Source organism: Micrasema longulum, unplaced genomic scaffold, assembly GCF_059751315.1.
Source record: "Micrasema longulum isolate JH-2025_06_02 unplaced genomic scaffold, ASM5975131v1 h1tg000704l, whole genome shotgun sequence".
NCBI lineage: Eukaryota > Metazoa > Arthropoda > Insecta > Trichoptera > Brachycentridae > Micrasema > Micrasema longulum.
In genome coordinates, this window is record NW_028277900.1 from 15,093 (window position 1) to 34,645 (window position 19,553).

Here is a 19,553-nt window from a genome sequence, read left to right on the forward strand (position 1 = left end):
AAAATAAGCCTTCAAGGACGTAAACTTCCCAGGGGCGCTCACGACCTTAGCTACGACGCTGAGATAATGAATTATGCATGAAAACAACTCTTTCGATACATAAAATCAAATATTTCTACAATTATATTGCAAGATATATCACGTTCCTACTTTATGGAACCATTTTGTTTACGGTCTGAATATTGGCAGCACCACCTCTTCTAATATCGATCACGTTGGTCACACTGAGTAGCCTTCAATAAAAAAAAACCTCTCAGCTGTTTATTCGTAAAACGTCATAATACCACAAAAGTAATATCCCTATATTTACAAAATGTGCATCTAAACATTGCCTATTTTGATTCTGTATTTTAATGGTTTATAATAATTTTGTTTTAATTTCAGTTATTATCTAAGGTATGTCAAATTTGTTTTATTGATTTGAATCCAACCATAAATTATTATGAGTCGTGACATCTCTACTATCGATGTCATTGTAAATTCACAATAATACAAAATTGTTTATTGTTAGAATGAAAACATTGTAACACTTATTAATCAATCAAATTTATTTTAATATTAGAAAAGTTAGCGATATATTTTTTCCCGATTTGGAATCAATTGTGAGCATATTTTGAGATGTGAAAATATTGCATTGATATAACATTTTACCCAAAGAGTTTTACCGATTTCAAGATTATACAAACCAAATTTTGGATTAGAAACATTATAATGCTTATAAAATGCTTCTGATTAAATAATTTTGACTTCACTCTGATAAAAATCTCGCATTTTATTTTAGGTTGGATATTCTAGCAAGATGCCGTGTTCATTCAAGGACCATGAGATTAACCGGATAACTTCATTCTTCCATTTCGCTGCCTTCCTCCTGACATGTACGGCCATGGCTCAGTCCGGCTGGTTCCGGATTCGGGGGCTCCAGTGCGCGCCCCACTTGGGTCTGACTCCCTTCTTCGGGTTCGGAGACTTTAGTATGCAGGCCGTGTCCCCTTCTCTAGTGCACCACCAGACGAGGAATGGAGATATCGATGTGGAGATGCCAGCTCCCGTTACTGTTTCTTTCCTCTACACTTCTAGCGATAGTGAGTATCATTTATTTTTTAACACCCCGTAATGAAGGCTAATTTTTAAGTACTTAAATTAAAATATTTTTGTTTAACATGAAAAAAAATGTCAATTATTAGCGTAATCAATTGACTGGGCTGCCTTTTTTACAGAATATTACGTATAAATATCTACATTAATGCACACTTTTTTATTTCTAATCAAAAAAAAAAATCCATAGTTACAATAATACTCAGAGTCCTAATACAGACATCTACTGAAGAAATATTCCACAAATCACAACTTATGACACCAAAACAATTATACGCTAAAACAATACTCACTTACAGATTAAAAACTATTCTTACTCAAATGAAAGACAACGCCTATCACACACTAGTAATATAATCACTAGATCCTCAACACAAAGACAACTTAAACAAATACAAACTAATACCACTTTCGGACAAAGAGATTTTGAGTATTATTCAATTAAAATCTATAACCTACTTCCACTATCTATTAAAACAATTAGTAACGAGAAAATGTTCAAAAAGACTAAAAAAATGGATAGTCTCATTCGCCCAAACCAATATTGAATCAACTGCTCCACAAGTGTATAGCTTATGTTAAGTTTTTGTTCTTTCATTGTGCGTTTTGTAATATAAGTAATATAAATTAATACATAAATTAATTATAAACATAAATACATAGTGTTTAAAACTGTCTGAATATTTTGTTAATTATCTCCGTTTATTAAGTCAGTCTTCTTTGTTTATTCTCAAATGTAAAAATATTTAAAAAAAAAGAGTATAAGAGTATAAAACACAACAGTGTTAACTGTCAACTTCGAAAATACAAAAAAAGTATATGCATAATAACCCAGAAGCCAGAAATCAACAGATAATTCTACTACTAGTCAGGAGTGCTATTTATAGATTTTACCTATTAAATAATCACGCATAAACACTATCTATCTCTGTCTTTCTCATTTTGTCAAATAAAGTATGAAGAGTACGTAAGAAATTGACAAACATACAATCTAACAGGATTTTTTTTTAATTGCTTTGTCTTGAAGCGGTATATTTTATGCATTCGGCAGCAAACCGTACGATCCAATTTACCGACTACAGCCTTAAGTGTTCTCGGCACAGGTAACCCCAGTGAGGTCACATTTATTTTTATTATTAATTATAGTTTAAAAGAGAAAAAATATAAATAAATAAAATAAATAATGTGAATCCCAGAGTATGTCCTTTAAAAATAATACATAATAATATTTGAGTATGTCAGAATCGTGGAAAAGCGCTATACTGAATAACAAGTCAAAGGACTTAAAAATTTGGAAAATTGTATTGTGACACTTTTGTTGGAGATTGTTTTTTATAGGGGCACAATATCTCTTCCTACTATATACAGTATCTCTTCCTACTTTATACGGATTGACAAATATCTAGACCGTTATCAAGAAATAAAAGATAAAGCAGAAGTTTTAAATTTTAATTTAATTGTGCATTTAACATTGCTGGGCATGTTTAATTCAGTTTTAAATGTGATTGCTATTCGCTGTATTATTTCAAAAGCAATAAAATCTAGCACTTATTAATTAGTTTAATTGGAGTTTTACTGTAATTACTTCAGTTTCGCCTAGGCCTAGACAAGCCATTTTTTCACTACCAATTTCTTTTAGATTGAAGGCTTTAGTTGTCATTTCCTAAACAAGAGAAACTATTTTGACGGTTAAAGCCGGCACAGCTGCGAATGTGTCAATACTTTACATCATTGGTCAATCTACGGCTAGTATATAAGTAGATACAATTTTTATTTAAATGTTAAGCTCCCCTCACGATAACAGTGATTAAAAAATTGTCAATTTTTTAATAGGGTACGTTTCAAAAATAAAATAAAAATATTTGGGTAAATCTTAATTTTTTATTTTAAGTGCGTAATCTTTACCTTAATTCTACTTTTTTTTTGTTTTCAGCTCTGGCTTGCGTATCTCCGAGACTTGTGAATCTGATGCGCATAATTCTCCTGCTCTGTTTCATGGTGATACTTTTCTCCATACTCGGGATATTTCTCAATGTGTCTAACATTAAGAATGAGAATGTTAGAATAATCCAGAGGAACGGAGTGTTGAGTGTGTTTTCTGTGCTGTGGATTATCGCCATCGTGGGGGTGTGTTACTACGTGACCCTTGTCATAGAAGAGGAAACCAGCGGCGGTGGGGCAAACAAGAATGTTGATGTCTCCTATGAATATGGATTTTATACTATAACAGCAGCCGGTGAGTAATCAACATTAATTATCGTCACCATTCCTTAACCCACACCTTATTTTACATTCTTCTCACTCCAATCGCGGTGTATCCGCTATCGTTTGTAATCTACATCTGGAAGTGGACTATACAATATCGTCAGCATAATGGATTAAGTTATGTAAATATAAAAACACAAATACAGTAAAATCTCGTTTTTATGTTCCAAAATTTTACGTTTTCCCGCTTTTGCACTGAAATGTTCAGGACCTATTTTTCTTAATATGGATGAAGAGTTCTCATACAAATATTCCCCCCAATTAAGGTTTTTTACATTTTTCATCACACCGGTTTTACGGTTAAAATTTTTCGGAATTCATTTGATGTGTTAAAAAAGCCCAAATTATGTCGTAATAATGATGTCGTGGCCCCGCGTGCCGCCGTGTGTGCCACGCGAATGAAGAATAAAAACAGGTAAACAACTAATAAAGGATAACTTATTGTCCTGACCTAAATTCAAAGCAGGTAAAAATCATTAAAAACAGGTAAAAAAAAATATTGTCAATTTCCATAATGCCATTTTTTTCTCCTGAAGAGTTCAATAAAATGGGATATTCAAACTAACAAAATATGGAGTGACGGGTGGCAAAAACCCAGTCAAAATGCGACGTTTGCTTCAATAAACTTGTTTTTGTCTGTCCAAGGAACTGTTTAAAAAAAAAAAATGGATGTTTTAGTTTGTTTTTTCTGTGATTGTATGTAAAAATATATTTTACATTAATTGAAAACATATTTCAATAAATATATGAATCCAGTATCCCACACATAAGATTTTAATTCTTCTTTTTACTCTCATTTGTAAATGAGAACGTCTTAAGTGGTAGTCGCTAATGTGTAATGGCTAAGACACTTGACTCACATTTAGAAGGCTCCGGGTTGGATTCCCAACAAAAATCAAAAGTGGCTTTTCTTGAGCCTGGGTTTTCTGTGCTGTAATTTACCTTCTGGCCTGTTGTGGTGAAAAATAGCTGATTTTGTTCTGCACAAGCTGTAACTCTAAATTTCTTTTTTACTCGCAGAAATATATTTTTCATCTGCCCAGACACAGAAAGTAACAATCTTAACGATGTGACTAATAGAGGACCTCTGAGGTGATGTATCATAAAAACGTTGCTTTATATTTCTCAATTATGTACAAAAATTGCAGGCGTGATTTCTGTTTTGGGAGCCGCGACAAACTTGCTGAGTCTGACGATATCCGACCAGAGCATACAGCGGCGTCACCTGATGGAAGACTGGGACGGCTTGGAGAGCTTCAGCATCTCCCCTTCCCAGCGGGCCCCGTCTCGCCGCTCGCGTTCCACACCCAGCGTCTGCGACACGAGTCGGATACGCCCCCCCCCGGACATGCTGGTCGATGGGGACCTCAATATGATGCCCCCCCCGCCACCATATACCCCATAAAACTCGCCGAAGCGAGAAAAAATTGATACACACTTACCAAATTTAATTTTAGTTTATAGTATTAATTATTAATTTGTAGTTACTTTGTTTCATGTTTCAATGCTGCAGAACAGCGTGAATTTCATCAAAAATGCCTCTAAATTTTCATAGACCAGTGCAGGATCTTTTTTTTTTATATGGGAGTTGCATTATTTTTTACTTAGTATAATGTACAAGGGTTATATCTGTACCTTAGAGGCAGACGGATGCAAATCTAAACGTCGAATGTTCAACAATAGCCTAAAGAATCTACTTTCTCTAAGTGATTTCTAATAATTCAGAATATCAATTTGTATGTTCAGTATCTTAATACATTGATACTTTCATTATAAGACTTATATTTTTTCAAAATCAATGGACATGATCATAAACTGGATACGAAAATCGAAATGTCATTTCATCAAATTCTGGATTTGCATCCGTCTGCCTCTGAGGTACAGATATTTACTTCATAGTGATAGTTATTTATGTGTTTACTTAAAAAAAAATATGCTTCTAATTTTACTTCAAAGAAAACCTATTAAAAGTTGTTTTGTTGATATTAAGTAAGGATTGGGTGAGATGTTTCGGCTGTGGCCTGTTTTTAGGATTTTCTTCGCTTTTGTTCTAGTGATGAGGAAGCCTCAGACAACTCGCCAGGAGTAGGCGGACTGTTTTCGTTCGCCAACAGACCTTCCGATCCACTTGAAAAGTGTTCGGATCTTAACTCCTCAAGATTTCTATCCTGATAGAGAGAAAAGTGTACATGGAGGTCTAGACATTTACATGGCTTACAACCTGTTATGGGCTGGTAGTAATAATTGCACTTATTGTGTTAAAGACATCATTCGGTTTTCATGTTTTTACCAACACCAACTGCAGTGTATCAGTCTTACTCTTCAGGAACCAGTTCAGGGACAATTGAGTATTATAACCATCTTTAAAACTAATGCTTAGTTTTGACCTTACCAGGAATCCAACCTGGGCCCTCAAGCATGGTTGGCAAACATTCCAACTACTTCACGACGAGGCAGATCAAACTTCACTCAATTTCTTCCTTCTGGATATTTATCTGAGCGTAGCCATTGAGTCGAAAACATTTGTCTGAGATTCTGGTTTTATTACACATACGGGACTGTATTCTACATATGCACAGAGAAAGCATGCACGGAATGTATGTGTACGAGGTTTGATAAAAGAATACATGGAATTTGTGTAAATTTAAAAGATCTTTATTTACTCCTCAATTTGATTATTGTTTTCTTCAGAGTAATCACCATCGGATATTATACACTTATGCCAGTGTTTTTTCCAATTCTCAAAACATTTCTGGAACTCTCTTTTTGGAATGGCCTTCAGTTTCCTCAGCGATTCGATCTTTATCTCTATGGTCGCAAAACGTCTTCCTTTCATACTCCTCTTTATCTTTGGGAAGATTAAAAGCCTTGATACCCCGTATCCGTTTTAGAGGTTTTGTGGCCTCTTTTCTGATCTGCACATTACAAAAACAATTTTATTTCGATTTAATGAACGGTTAATTGTTATTTTAAAAATTTTTAGAATTTAAATTTACCGTTTTCAATGCCCCTATGTTAGTTCATTAGTTTGTTAGTAAACTGGGAGAAACAATTCTGATCGGGAGAACCAGAGCCGTCACCACCCCTCCACAGGCTATTCTGTAACTGTTCGTACAGAAAAACCTTTTCACATTATTTTTTGCCTGCTTCAAAGACCCTGACTCAATCAACAAAAAAAAATTCAAATCTACCAAGCTCAAAAGAAAATCTTTGGAAACAGGAAAAAGTCTCAGGGGGCCAAGTCCGGTGAATACGGTGGCTGGGATCAATGTGGTCTGTTTTTTTGTCAAAAAGTCGCAAACAAGCTGCAAGGCTTGAGCGGGCGCGGGCCACTCGAGACATGCCTAACATGTCTGTCATAATTGATTCCCGTGTTCCATATGAGACACCAACTTCCTCTGTTACCTCTCTAATAGTAAAGGTCGTATTTGTTTTACACCAACTAAAAGATAGTCTTGTAATAAATGAAATGGTTTGCACCCTTCAATGTTGGAAGTGGTTGGAAAACAGCACAAAAATCACAACATAAAATTGATATAATGTGCCCACTTTGAAATCAGTAAGAGTCTGAAATAGAAAAACAATACTTAAATTATTATAAAGAAGAAAAAATGTTAATGAAAAAACATTATCTTGTACATTTCCTTACTTCCACTATAAAATAGTGCAACGCATACAACACAATAGGAATGCATAACAATATTTACTTTTGATAAAACAAAACAAAAATGAAGAAAACTAAAGTATTTTTTTATGTAGCTATTTTTCTACCTCCTGTGATTGCAGTTAGCAATTAAATTATTACTTATCTGTGCAATGTTATATATATTGGGAGTTTTAATGAGTTCTCGCTGTTTTTGTGTGAAAATTAATGCTTTATTTTTTTAAAGTAGCAAAGAACATGTCATTGAAAGTATTGTTCATCTCTAGCAACTACTTTCTCCCATCTGTCTGGCAGCATACTAATACTATCTCGAATGAACGACTCATCTTTTGAGGTTATCCACGAATCGAGCAATTTTTCGGCAACTTCTTAAGAATATAAGTGCTGCTCAGCTAGACCATGAGACATTGATCGGGACAAGTGGTGATTGGAAGGAGCAATGGTTGGTGAAGACGGCGGGTAAGGTAGGACTTTCCATTTGAGCGTTTCCAAGTATCCTTTGAAGTTGATAGCGATCTTCCGTGATAGTTTCGTTGGGTTTAAAGAGTTCATAATACACTACACCCAGCTGACCCCACCAAATACAGAGCATGAGTTTGGAACTATGGGTATTCGGCTTTGTCGTCGATGTTGATGCATGGCCAGGTTGACCCCACGATTTTCTAGTTTTGGGTTATCGTAGTGTATCCACTTTTCATCATTCATCATTCATGATACGATGCAAAAAACCTTTCCTTTTCTGCCATTGGAGCAGCTGTTCACACATGAAAAAAAAAATTACATTTTGGCTTCGATTCATACAGCACCCAATTTCCTTGCTTTTGAATCATTCTATTTCAAACGCTAGGCAACTGTTGTGTGATCAATTCCTAATGATTCTGCAAGTTTATTTTGCGTCTGACCTGGGACTTTATCGAGTAATGCTTCTAATTCTTTGTCTTCAAACTTTATCCGTGCGCCAGAATGTTCTTTATCTTCAACATCAAAATCATTATTTTTAAAACGTCGAAACCAATCTCTGCATGTTATTTCCGATAGAGTATGGTCACCTTAAGTCTCCAAAAGAATTCTATGTGCATCAGCTGCAAATTATTTTTTTAAAAAGTAATGCAGTAAAATTCCCCGCAAATACTCCGTTTTTGGCACAAAATTCAACATGTTTAATGCTATGAAAAAATATGTTGCTTGTACATCGGCGGAATAATATAATTTCAAGTTTAATGGTGGAGCTTTATGATGAAGTTGACTGTAGTATTGTTCAATGTAAAAATATTAAGATAACACAAACGGTCAGGAAACAAGGAGAAATTATTCAGGTCCCTAATATTATTGCAGTAAAAGCATTACATTATTTTTATCATAAAAGTGTTAAAATGTTTCTTTCTTATATCAGTATGTAATATTATTTGCTCGTTCTGCTAACTAACTTCTTATGATTAAATGAATCTACTTGTATGAAATTATCGTGATCTGATACCTACTTTAAAAAAATAACTAGATTATGAATATTATGTGTTTTAAATTAGAACATTCCAAAATATCGATTGTAATTTGATGTGTAAAGCAATAATAGATATAAATTTAGTGTTGCCAATGTGAATGTCCTTTTTTTTTTGCCCTTTTGTATTAAAATTTATAGTTCTTAAACAAATAAAATTGTTAGCCATAAAATAAAATATTTAGATTTCTATGAATTTTGAAATTGTAACAATGACATTATAGTGACAGTTATAGAATTTTAACATCACTAAAAAATTGACATTTTAAAACTAAAACTTGCAGAAAAAGCTGTTTCAATCCTTAAAAATATATTCTATACGGAGGGAATATAATAAGTGTAATTTTAAATAATCAATCATCTCTAAAGTTACCTTGAAAAATTACTTCTGGTTTAGTTTTGAAATTTTGATGTCCAAAAGTCAAAATTGGTGTTAAATGTATAAAATAACACAAAAATAAATATTACTTAACATTATTTCTCACATACATGTTTCCAGTGTTTAACAGTCAATGCCCAGACAGGTGATGTAAGAGTCATTAACATATTTTACTAGAAAGATATTAATTTTCCAAGCAAATCATATTTGAGATTAAACCGTAGAGATAATTGTGTGCTACTTATAGAGATGCCTTATTGGTGTATTAATACAAACAATCCACTCTAAACTATTATTATTTTGAACAACAATTAAACATAGTTATGCAGAAAGCAGCCAGTCTACAATTTTGAAAAAATTAGATATTAGTGTTATCAAATTCAAAAAGTTTAAATCTATGTTCTGTTAAAAACAGCCAGGCCGCTTTTATACAAAAAACTTCTAAAAATTTTGTGATGTCAAAATGACATGAAAATGAATGTCACTTATTACATTCAGAGTTTGTATAAGGTTTCATTCAATATTTGATCTGGCTGTCATTAAAATCATTAAATCTGGTCAAATATATAATTAAATTCTTTTTTGTTTTGTAATAAAACAAATGCATGCATTATTTATCATTTACCAAAGTAAAAAGCATTCCAGCTGTTATGAAGATTTGATTACTCACTCTTTTCACAAAAGTGCTATTATCTCAGTTTTTTATTTTCTATGGCTGGCTGCTTTCTGCATAACTACGTTCAATTGAATGTGTGTCAGTCAGTCACTAATCAGTGTTTTTTTGTTGTTGTAGAAATACTCTTCTTATGATTAAATAATATAAAATATATCTTACGTAAATATTAAAATTTTGAGACCACATACTATGTAATTGTAACTTACTTAAAATTGTAATTTTATTATTTGTACCTATTAGTGCATTAGCACTGAATTAGTTCACAAATCATAGATAATATTATCAGTCTTATGCTTCAGACGCCAGTCCAGGGACTATGAAATATAACAGTAATTAATAAATATTTCATGTTTTAGAAACTGCTCAATAACATCAGCAGACGGTACATCACTTTAAGAAACTGGCTAGTTTACCAATAATCACATTCACCATCAATTTAGAAGACAATTCAATTGCTATAGAAAATAATAATCTACAGTGCTATTTAGTAAATTATCAAAAAGGTTTATCTAGTAATAAAGTCAGCATACAAATAATGGCTAATGAAGAGGGTGACATTGTCGAGGAAGTGAGTGAAACCGGCACTTACTACATGGATCGACAGGGGCATTACTATTATCAGGCATCGTCAGAGTCGCAAGCCACCTTAATAGAACATGAGACAATGATAGAAGAGAGAGGAATTGAAGGTGATGAAAATGTCTCTTTGGTTGATGCGGTTTCACATGAGAAAGAAATAATTATAAACGATGAATCCGGTAACCCAATACAGATACCTGGCCAAGTTTACCAAATTGTGACTATTGTACCTTCCGAAGCTCCCAGCGGTGACATCAGCTATGTAATATTGGTGCAACAAGGAAATGAAAAAGTACAGGATGACAATAACTGCGAAGTTGTGCAACCTCCCGATAATTTGACTAACTCCGATGAAGAGGATGATAAATCTAAGATTGTCACAATTACTCGGAAGAAATCACAGCCAGATGCACCTGCTCATATGTGTAATTATTGCAACTACACGACTTCCAAAAGATATTTGCTATCACGACACATGAAGTCACATTCAGAAGAACGACCGCACAAGTGCGCAGTTTGTGAACGTGGCTTCAAGACTATATATTCCTTGCATAACCATGTGAACACGCATACCGGCACCAAACCACATCGTTGTCGTTTTTGTGAAAGCGCATTTACCACCTCGGGTGAGCTGGTAAGGCACGTGAGGTATAGACACACCCACGAGAAGCCGCACAAGTGCAGCGAGTGCAACTACGCCTCCGTGGAGTTGTCCAAGCTGAAGAGACATGTACGCTGCCACACGGGGGAACGTCCTTATCAGTGTGCGCATTGCACATATGCATCGCCGGATAACTTTAAACTAAAGCGTCACATGAGGACACACACTCGTGATAAACCGTATGAATGTGAGTTCTGCAAATTGCGATTCACACAATCCAACTCGCTCAAGGCTCACAAATTTATCCATAACATTGGTGTAAAACCTATCTACTCATGTGAACTATGCCCGACAACTTGCGGACGTAAAACTGACCTTCGTATCCACATACAAAATCTTCACACCTCTGTTAAACCCCAGAAGTGCAAAAGATGCGGAAAGTCCTTCTCTGATCGATTTAGTTATAACATTCACAACAAGACCCACGGGGGCGAGAAATGTTTTAAATGTGATATTTGTCAGTACGCATCGACTTCACAGCGTCATCTGAACTCTCACATGTTAATACACACAGATGAGAAACCTTTTACTTGCGGAATATGTGAACGGGCATTTAGGCATAAGCAGCTGCTAAAACGCCACCAGAATTTGCACCACAACCCAAACTATGTCCCTTCAAGTCCCCGTGAGAAGAGTCACAAATGCCAGGAGTGCAAGAGGCAGTTCTTTCACAAGGGGAACCTGACCCGTCATGCGGCCACGCACGACCCTCTCTCCGTCGTCCACAAGAACAGTCTGGCCCTGAAGCTAGCGAGACAAAAGAAACTCTATATACTCGGTGGACAGCAAGTAAAAGTAATTCCCCGTTCTTTTGTGCACTCTCCGAATGATTATATACTAGTCGAAGTTTTCCATGTTCCGGGTGAAAATAACGACACTGAAGGTAGCTATTCCTTCGAGCGGGGTATACGAGCCATCAAAGAGACTGATGAACAAGAGAAAGACGATGAAGATACGGAAAAAGAGAGAGATAAAAATTATATAAGATTAAACACAGAAAGTAACATAAATACATGTTTCGGATTCGATGAAGAAGGTGACTGTGAGATTATTTCAGATTGAACAATATGGAAAGAAAAAAGTAATTCCATGTTACTATAAAATCCCAGATTAATATGTTTCTTTTTTTTTCTCTATAATATACATACACTTTTTTTTCTTCTTTAAACTTTCATGATATCTTAATATTTCTTTCTAGCAATGTAGAAAAATTAACAATTGTGTTAGATTTAAACAGGATATAAATTACTTATTCTAATATGCAAAAGCACATGTTCTAAAAATCACAAACACGAGTTTTTATTTAAAAAGTATTGTAAATGTAGCATTGTAAAATTTGTGAGTGGAATTAATATTGAGAGGATTTCTGTGTTGTTTTGAGTATATATCGAATATATTTTAAGCAAAAATAAAATGCGAGTCAATCAGTCATATTTTATAAAATTCAGATGTTTTACAATATTTCTGACTGCAACTCGTTTTTTTTCCATAAATTGATTTTATTTTACTTTGTAATTTTGCACACATTTTTTTTGAGCTATGATTTTTCTTTTGCACCCAAGTATGTTTTTTAAAATAATTTTAACGGGTAGCATTTTAAAATTTCATTTCATGATTTGGAATCTGACAATCAAAATATTTTGCAAACATCTGTGAGGATTTGAAAAGTTACGTAATACTACATTGCATTTCTTATGTATGTTTACATGATTATTATTACAATTCAATGATTATTATTCAATTATCACAATTTTTTTAATTGTTTTTAGTTTAAAAAAAAATCAATATTCAAATTTACGATTTGAAATTTGAAAATTGAGTACTTTATGATTTTTCAAATTTAGTCTTGTAGTGAACTCTTTTGTTGGAATTAAATGGTTAGTTTGACCGTGGTTTTGTTGTAAGGTTGCGTGAAATTGAATGAAAGATTCACTTACATTATTCTGAGATTTAATAGATAATATGATGAATACAAGATTTGCACAAATAGTGATTGAATTAAATACAACACTGAATGAAATAACCGTGACACGAATTTATATTATGTAGGTATTTGAAAGTCTTATAGAGAGAGAGAGCAAAAAGCTAACTGAACTAAAGCCGACACGGGACACGGCGATTCTGTTGAGTTTCGATTGTGTCGACGTCGAGCAGTTCCGGTGTGCTTTACGCGGTGTTGTTAGCGGTAAAAATGCACCGTGAGTGCGTGCCCGTAGTCTTTTCATATAGTTTTTTTGTCTCTTCATATGTTTATTAAAAAAATCTAATTTAAAATTTATACTTTAGAAACTGAAAATTGAAATATTGTTAAAAAATCAATGAAAGTTGGGAAATAAGTTTTACCATCATAAATGATAGAAACTACTATAAATATTACAACTCGGTAACATTAAAATCAGCATTTTTGAGTTACCCACTAAAATCAGATATTCACTTCCTTCATAAATGCTACAAATAGGCAAGTTGTGATTAGTAAAAATCGTATCATGATGATTTGAATGCAAGACTTGTCTATTTGTAGCATTTGTGGAGGAGAATAAAAAATGTGTTTTTAGTGAGTAACTCACAAAAGCTGATTTTGAAGTTAACAACACTAGTTAACACTAGTTACAACTAGCTACACTAGCTACAACTATGTGTAATTACCCCGCGATATCGTACCATTATTATTTATAAAACTATGTGTGAAGAGTAAATTGTTCAAACCGATTCACAACAGCTTGACTGCTGAACACTCACTAGCGCTCGATGATGGGAGTGTGCGTGTGCCGATCACCCATTTACAAAATTCCCCCGGCAACCAGCGAGGTAAATTGTTTATTCATGTCGACTTTACCAGGAGTTGAACCCGGGAACTCGTGATAGCGGGCAAGTACACTAGACTATGAGATGGACAAACTCGATGATACAAAGTTGTAGCAGAATGGGATCTGTGACCTAACCACTAGACCCCAGTCCAGTTCATACTTTTTTGATTTGCTGTATAAAAGTTGTCCTTATACAGGTTGTTCACCGGGAAGGTTTACTACTTTATGGAAAATGAAAACAAAATGGATAAATGTTTTATTGAATGTTGGGAATCACATATAGAAGACATGTGAATATGGTCTGTTGAACAGCCTACCGAGAGAGGTGGATCTTTTCCATGCTGGGATTACCAGTTTTAGACTCTTCCTCTCTAACTATGTGTCATAATGTGTATTAGTGACTTATTAGTCTTTGTTTACTATTGTTTTTATGAACTATATGTTGGACCTTAATAATCTATTGTGCTTTTTTTTTTAAACGTGTTTTTGTAATTACCTAATAATATAATTTATGTACATTGTAATTGGCAATAGTGCTGTATTGTACATTTAAATAAAAATATAGAAATGTCAGCTAATTGTCCATTTCTGTTAGCCTGTTCATCTTCAAAAAAGTAAGGGCTAATAATTCCTCCAGACCACATAGCACACCATACTGTCACTTTTAATGGATGCAGAGGCGGCTGATGAATAATTTGAGGATTTTCTGTTGACCTGAACAGACTATTTTGTTTATTAACGTATCCATTTAAATGGAAATGCGCCTCATCACTCATGATGTTTTCATGAAAATTATGATTATCATTGGCAAGCTGTAAAGTAAATGTATATGGTCTTGTGGAAGAATCTCTTGTGTCAACTGAATTCTAAATGGATCATCATCATTCCCTTTCCGCACCTAATGGTGCATAGGACACTGCATTGGTACACCGATCGTAGTGTATCTTGATCATTTTTGTTACGTGAAGGTGAGATGATCAGTCTTACTCTTAGATGTGGATACACATGCAAATCGTTATGCATAATTTCCCACAAAATTGTTGTCTTAAGTCCAATTAATGGAGCACGATGTCGAATTGAGGTTAATGCATTGTTTTGAACACTTTCTAGGACAGCAGCAATGTTTTCCGCTGATCTTCAGGCTTGTGCTTATCTGCTACGCAGTAACTTTCTTCAAAATCTTTCACTAAATGATAAATTATTTAATTCAATTCAATTAATTTATTTAAATATAACATATACATTACAAACATACATTTAATACGTACATATACACACACACGCACTCTGTACATGTTTGCTTTGCATATTTTTTTCTCACATTTTACATATAACACTCCCTAGATAATACAAGTTAATTTATCATTAATGAAATTATGCAAATAATAAATACTCCAGGGGGCATCTTCGTAAGCAGCGTGCAATGTACTTCTAAACTTAGTTATCAATATATATTATGCAGATAACATACTATGTATCCATATCCCGAGAGCATAATACGTAATATAATTATCATCAAACGATTCACTAATTGAATAATAATAATACATTGTAGTTGTGTCTTATAGAAGGATGTAATTTAAATGTTAGATTTAGTCTAAAACAGTCTATTTTTCTAAAATATCAATGTACTTTTGTAATATGTATAGCACATCAAAAGAAATAAGGTTTTATTGAAATAAAATAAGATCATCCTGGCTCTCTATTTTATTGTTTCAGTATTTTTTTATGCACAAAACTGGGTAAAACATGAGTTTTGTTTGTTTTCAAAAAAATGTTGCCCTTAATTATTTGTTATTAATTATTCTGCATACTTGTTATTTTTTTTAATACATAGAACAAAACTGTTTTGTTTTCTGTCCATAAGTGTTAATATTATTATTAAGTTAGAATTTATGTAAAAAAAGAAATTATATGTGATAAATTTGTTGTTCCGATATTTAATGTGTTTCCTTATTTCTCAACATAAAAGGTTTTCATAAAAACACCATAGATTTAATTTAATAAAAGTTTTTTACTTGTTACGTGTTGGGATTTATGATTCTTATTCTTAGTGGTGGGGGTCAGTGCTATGCAAGCTCCTGACATCACTGCGACCTGTGAAGATCTATTGTGACGAGTCCCCGTGAATAGTTCTCGCCCTCCAAGCCCAGGTCTATAAAGAGCCTGGCTACTGTGTGGAAGGCGAGAGCTAACATTTTGCTAAATCTCCCCTTCCAAGCCCAGATCCGTAAAGTATCGGGCTATTAGGTAGAGGGCGAGCTCTTTAACATCCTCAGGTTTAACCAGTGGTCCCCCGAGGATGAGGCTCCTTTTATGATGTAAAGCATCTCATTCACATAGTCAATGAATTACTCTATGCGCATCCCAAAATATGGAGGCCATAACCTTTCCAGTCCATTGTTGCGTTTTTGGATGCTTCAGGGCATTTTCACCCGGAAGAACCCATTGTTTTGACTGTTGCATGGACTCTGGTGCGTAGAAATGTATTCATGTTTCATCCAAGGCTATGAATCGGCGCAAAAACTCCATTGGATTTCACGTAAACATTGCCAAATTCTGCTGGGAAGTCGTAACACAAATTCTATATGGTAGGCCCTACTATTTATTAGATTTTTTTTAGTAATCTTAAGTATAAACATTTAACCTGTGCATCTGTTCAAAATAAATCAAATATCCTAAATAAAAAATGTATAATTTATCTGGTTAATTAACATGGATTTCAAACACTATTTTAATTACTAATCGAAACTTTAATTTGTTTGATAAGAATGTACAAGGCCTAAAAAACTGATTTGGATGAATTACACTCAATTTAACATTACTATTACGTACCTCTTTCGACTACTGTAAAAAATAAATGCTGAATTTCAGTAAATGCAACAAAATATGTGTTTTATCACCAAAATATTTTTCTTTTTGCAGTTGAGATAAATTCATTTACTCATGTACATAATATAACACAACAATTTGAGTAGCAGTTACTGACTTTTTTGTTTTTGAATTGTGCAATTAATCTTTACAAATTGATGACTTGTGTTTGTTTTTATTTATGGCCATCAATATCTTTATAAAAAGTTGTTCTTCTGGATTAGTAAATGCATGTTTTCTTATTTCAAACAAATTCATTTAGTTTTTTTAAACACCAATAAATAATTGAATGTGGTTTAGTATACAACAAATTATGTGCCATTTAATTATATAATCACTTTATTTTTACTATCTAAAACTGATTCCTTAAAATTAGATGTTATATTCTAAAAGATACACAATTTTCCATTGTATGGAGTTCAGGGCCCCGATTGCAATGGGAAGTTAACAGAGTTATCTTTGACAGTCTATAAAGAAAAACCGATATTTGTGTACAAAAATTAGTATATTTGCATGAACATTTAAAGTATCTTCGTTGGTAACCTATAATTGAATATGTTTAGAAGAAAAAATGTATGCATATTGTTATTTTCATACAGAAAACTTAATTTTACTTTGAAGATACATTTTACTTCCCATTGTAATCGGGGTCCTGGAGAAACTCTGTGGGGTGGCTACCCCACAGAGTGCGGCTGCACTCCCTCATGTAGAGAAATCGAAGAAATTTTTTCTAAACCATAAGAGAATATTTGAACTTACGCGGTCCAAGAGGATAAGCGGTATTTGAGTGAGTGAGCGGGTGAGTCTTATGTGTTTTTAAAATTTAATCAATTATCATCATCATCATCATCAGCCGTCTCTTGTCCAATGTTGAACATAGGCCTCCCCCTTTAGTCTCCATATTTCCCTATCCTGAGCCAACCGCATCCAACCACTTCCTGCAACTCGTCTTATGTCATCAGACCACCTTGTCTGAGGCCTGCCGACACTTCTTCTACCCGTTCTGGGTCGCCATTCCAGGACTTTTATGGACCACATCGGTGATCTTTGTTCTCGCTCTAATCCATGTATTGGTTTTTCTGTCTCTCAACGAAATACCCAGCATTCTCCTTTCCATGGCTCTCTGTGTCACTGATAATTTGTGTAAATTTTTTTTCGTGAACACAAAAGTTTCACAGCCATATGTCAGTACAGGGAGAACACAAGCATCAAAAAGTTTCTTCTTTAAGTAATGTGAATACTTCGGAGATTTTAGGATAAATGAGAGCTTACCAAAGGGGGCCCATCAATCAATTATAGATTACACTAATACAACATTTTTTATAAATACATGAAAAGAAAAATAATCGGACAAATCGTCATTACATTGGTGACTTCAAGTCAAGACATTTTATAATGATTAGTTTAAATATACAAGACTCGACTGCAGGGGTGGGCTGCCAATTTTTTAAAAAGGGGCTCGCGGGGGGAGGTGGTTGGGAGGGGGGTTCGTAGAATGGGCTGAGGGGGAAGGGGAGGTGTATAATTTTGTTCAGTATTAACTTAAATGCTATTTATATGTGTAATAGTTTGTGCCCAATCAAGGCAAAGGTAAGAAAAATGTGCATGTGTGAAGCAAGACGGATAATCGTTCAAAGAATCGCAAAAATATTGCGTTGAACATCTAAGAACATATGGAAGCAATATAGTGTATTATCAAACATCGGCGTTTTGAAGCATTGTTAGGCGAATGCAGGCAATTGTTACACTATACACGGTGTTCTTTAAACCCTGTCACATCCGAAACCACGATGATCAGTATGGGCGAGAAGACATATTAGCATATTTAAAAAATTATTTGGAACGAAGAAATTTTTTCAAAATAAAATATTTAAAAAACAAATGGTTGCTTATTTCTGCAGGAAAGAAGTGAAGGGGGCACGGCCACGCGTTGGCAGTGTGTTAGACTCCCCTCTCCTCATTCTCTCCTGCAGAAGTAAGCAACCATTTGTTTTCTTTTACATTTTATTTTTTTAAATTTTATTTGTTATAAAAAAAATATTTCAATTTGCCAATATGTCTTCTTGCTCATACTGATCATTGTGGTTTTGGATGTGACAAGGTTTAAAGAACACCCTGTATAGACAAAAAACGGATAGGTCTCTTTTATTGCGCATTCCTAATAAATAGATTTCTCGAGAAATTTCAAAAGGGAACAAAATTTTATTTTTTATAATACATTTAAACCATCCACTAAAATTGTATTTATGTACTGATTTGATCTGAGAATATTGATTTCTCTCAATTTAATAAGGGGCTCGCCGGCCCAAGTTAAATTTAACAAGGGGCTTGCGCGAGTCCCTCCGAGCCCCCTGCAGTCCACCCCTGCTCGACTGTCTAAATTTATGTTAAAATTTAACGCTCATGCATGTTTAATGAATTGTAAAAAAAAAGTACATTTTCATGTAAAAAAAGTCCTTTTTTTTGTCTTCTGTAAAAAAACTTCGGTTTACTAATGGGGTTTCTGAAAAAAAAACGATTAAATTATTGTGAAAGTATATATTTGAGGATAAGGTAAAATGAAGATAAAGCTGAGGATAAAGGTTGGTTTGATGTTATAAGTAACTGAGAAAGAGGCTTTAAGATGTTTGAGGTTTTATCCGACGGAATATTTTTGGTAATTTTCTCACTTTATTTAAATGTAAAATTGGGGGAGAGGATCGAAAAGTGTTTGATAAAGATGGAGAGGGGATGTTGGGAAGTTCCTAACGATGTGATTTAATCCTCTCCATATTCTCACATAATTAAATGCTATGTTACTATAAAATCATATAACAAAGAAAAAAACACTTCAAAAGTAATTGTTACAATTTACTACCTATTGAAACTGAAAATGTCAACAGTATGAAATTTAAAACATGAATGAAGATTAAAATAATAAAATAAAGAATAATGGTAAGCTGCGCATAATCGCTTCTATACACGGTTCGTCCATGGTATTTATATACCTATATATCAGAAATTAATTATTTTTTTCATTTATCAATAAGAATATTCCCAATAAAATAATGAACTTTTT

At 33.8% G+C, this 19,553-nt stretch overlaps 2 protein-coding genes across 3 annotated transcripts; both read left to right on the top strand.

Annotated features, from left to right (window-relative positions):
• Window positions 1-208: 208 nt before the first annotated feature.
• Window positions 209-7,089, top strand: LOC148279548 (transmembrane protein 127-like). 2 transcript variants are annotated; one of them, XR_015822835.1, is made up of 5 exons: window positions 209-396; window positions 782-1,082; window positions 3,029-3,331; window positions 4,509-4,974; window positions 5,239-7,089. XR_015822835.1 is itself a non-coding variant. In XM_088229753.1 (4 exons), the coding sequence occupies exons 2-4, from the start codon at window positions 800-802 to the stop codon at window positions 4,763-4,765; spliced, it is 843 nt and encodes a 280-aa protein (XP_088085879.1). In that variant the 5' UTR covers window positions 516-602; window positions 782-799; the 3' UTR covers window positions 4,766-4,896. The 2 variants fall into 2 exon arrangements, 1 of the variants encoding a protein (XP_088085879.1); XM_088229753.1 differs by lacking the exons at window positions 209-396; window positions 5,239-7,089 and adding an exon at window positions 516-602 and having other exon boundaries at window positions 4,509-4,896.
• A 2,875-nt stretch (window positions 7,090-9,964) lies between these two features.
• Window positions 9,965-12,558, top strand: LOC148279549 (uncharacterized). Its single transcript, XM_088229752.1, has one exon. The coding sequence runs from the start codon at window positions 10,113-10,115 to the stop codon at window positions 11,877-11,879; it is 1,767 nt and encodes a 588-aa protein (XP_088085878.1). The 5' UTR covers window positions 9,965-10,112; the 3' UTR covers window positions 11,880-12,558.
• Window positions 12,559-19,553: the final 6,995 nt, after the last annotated feature.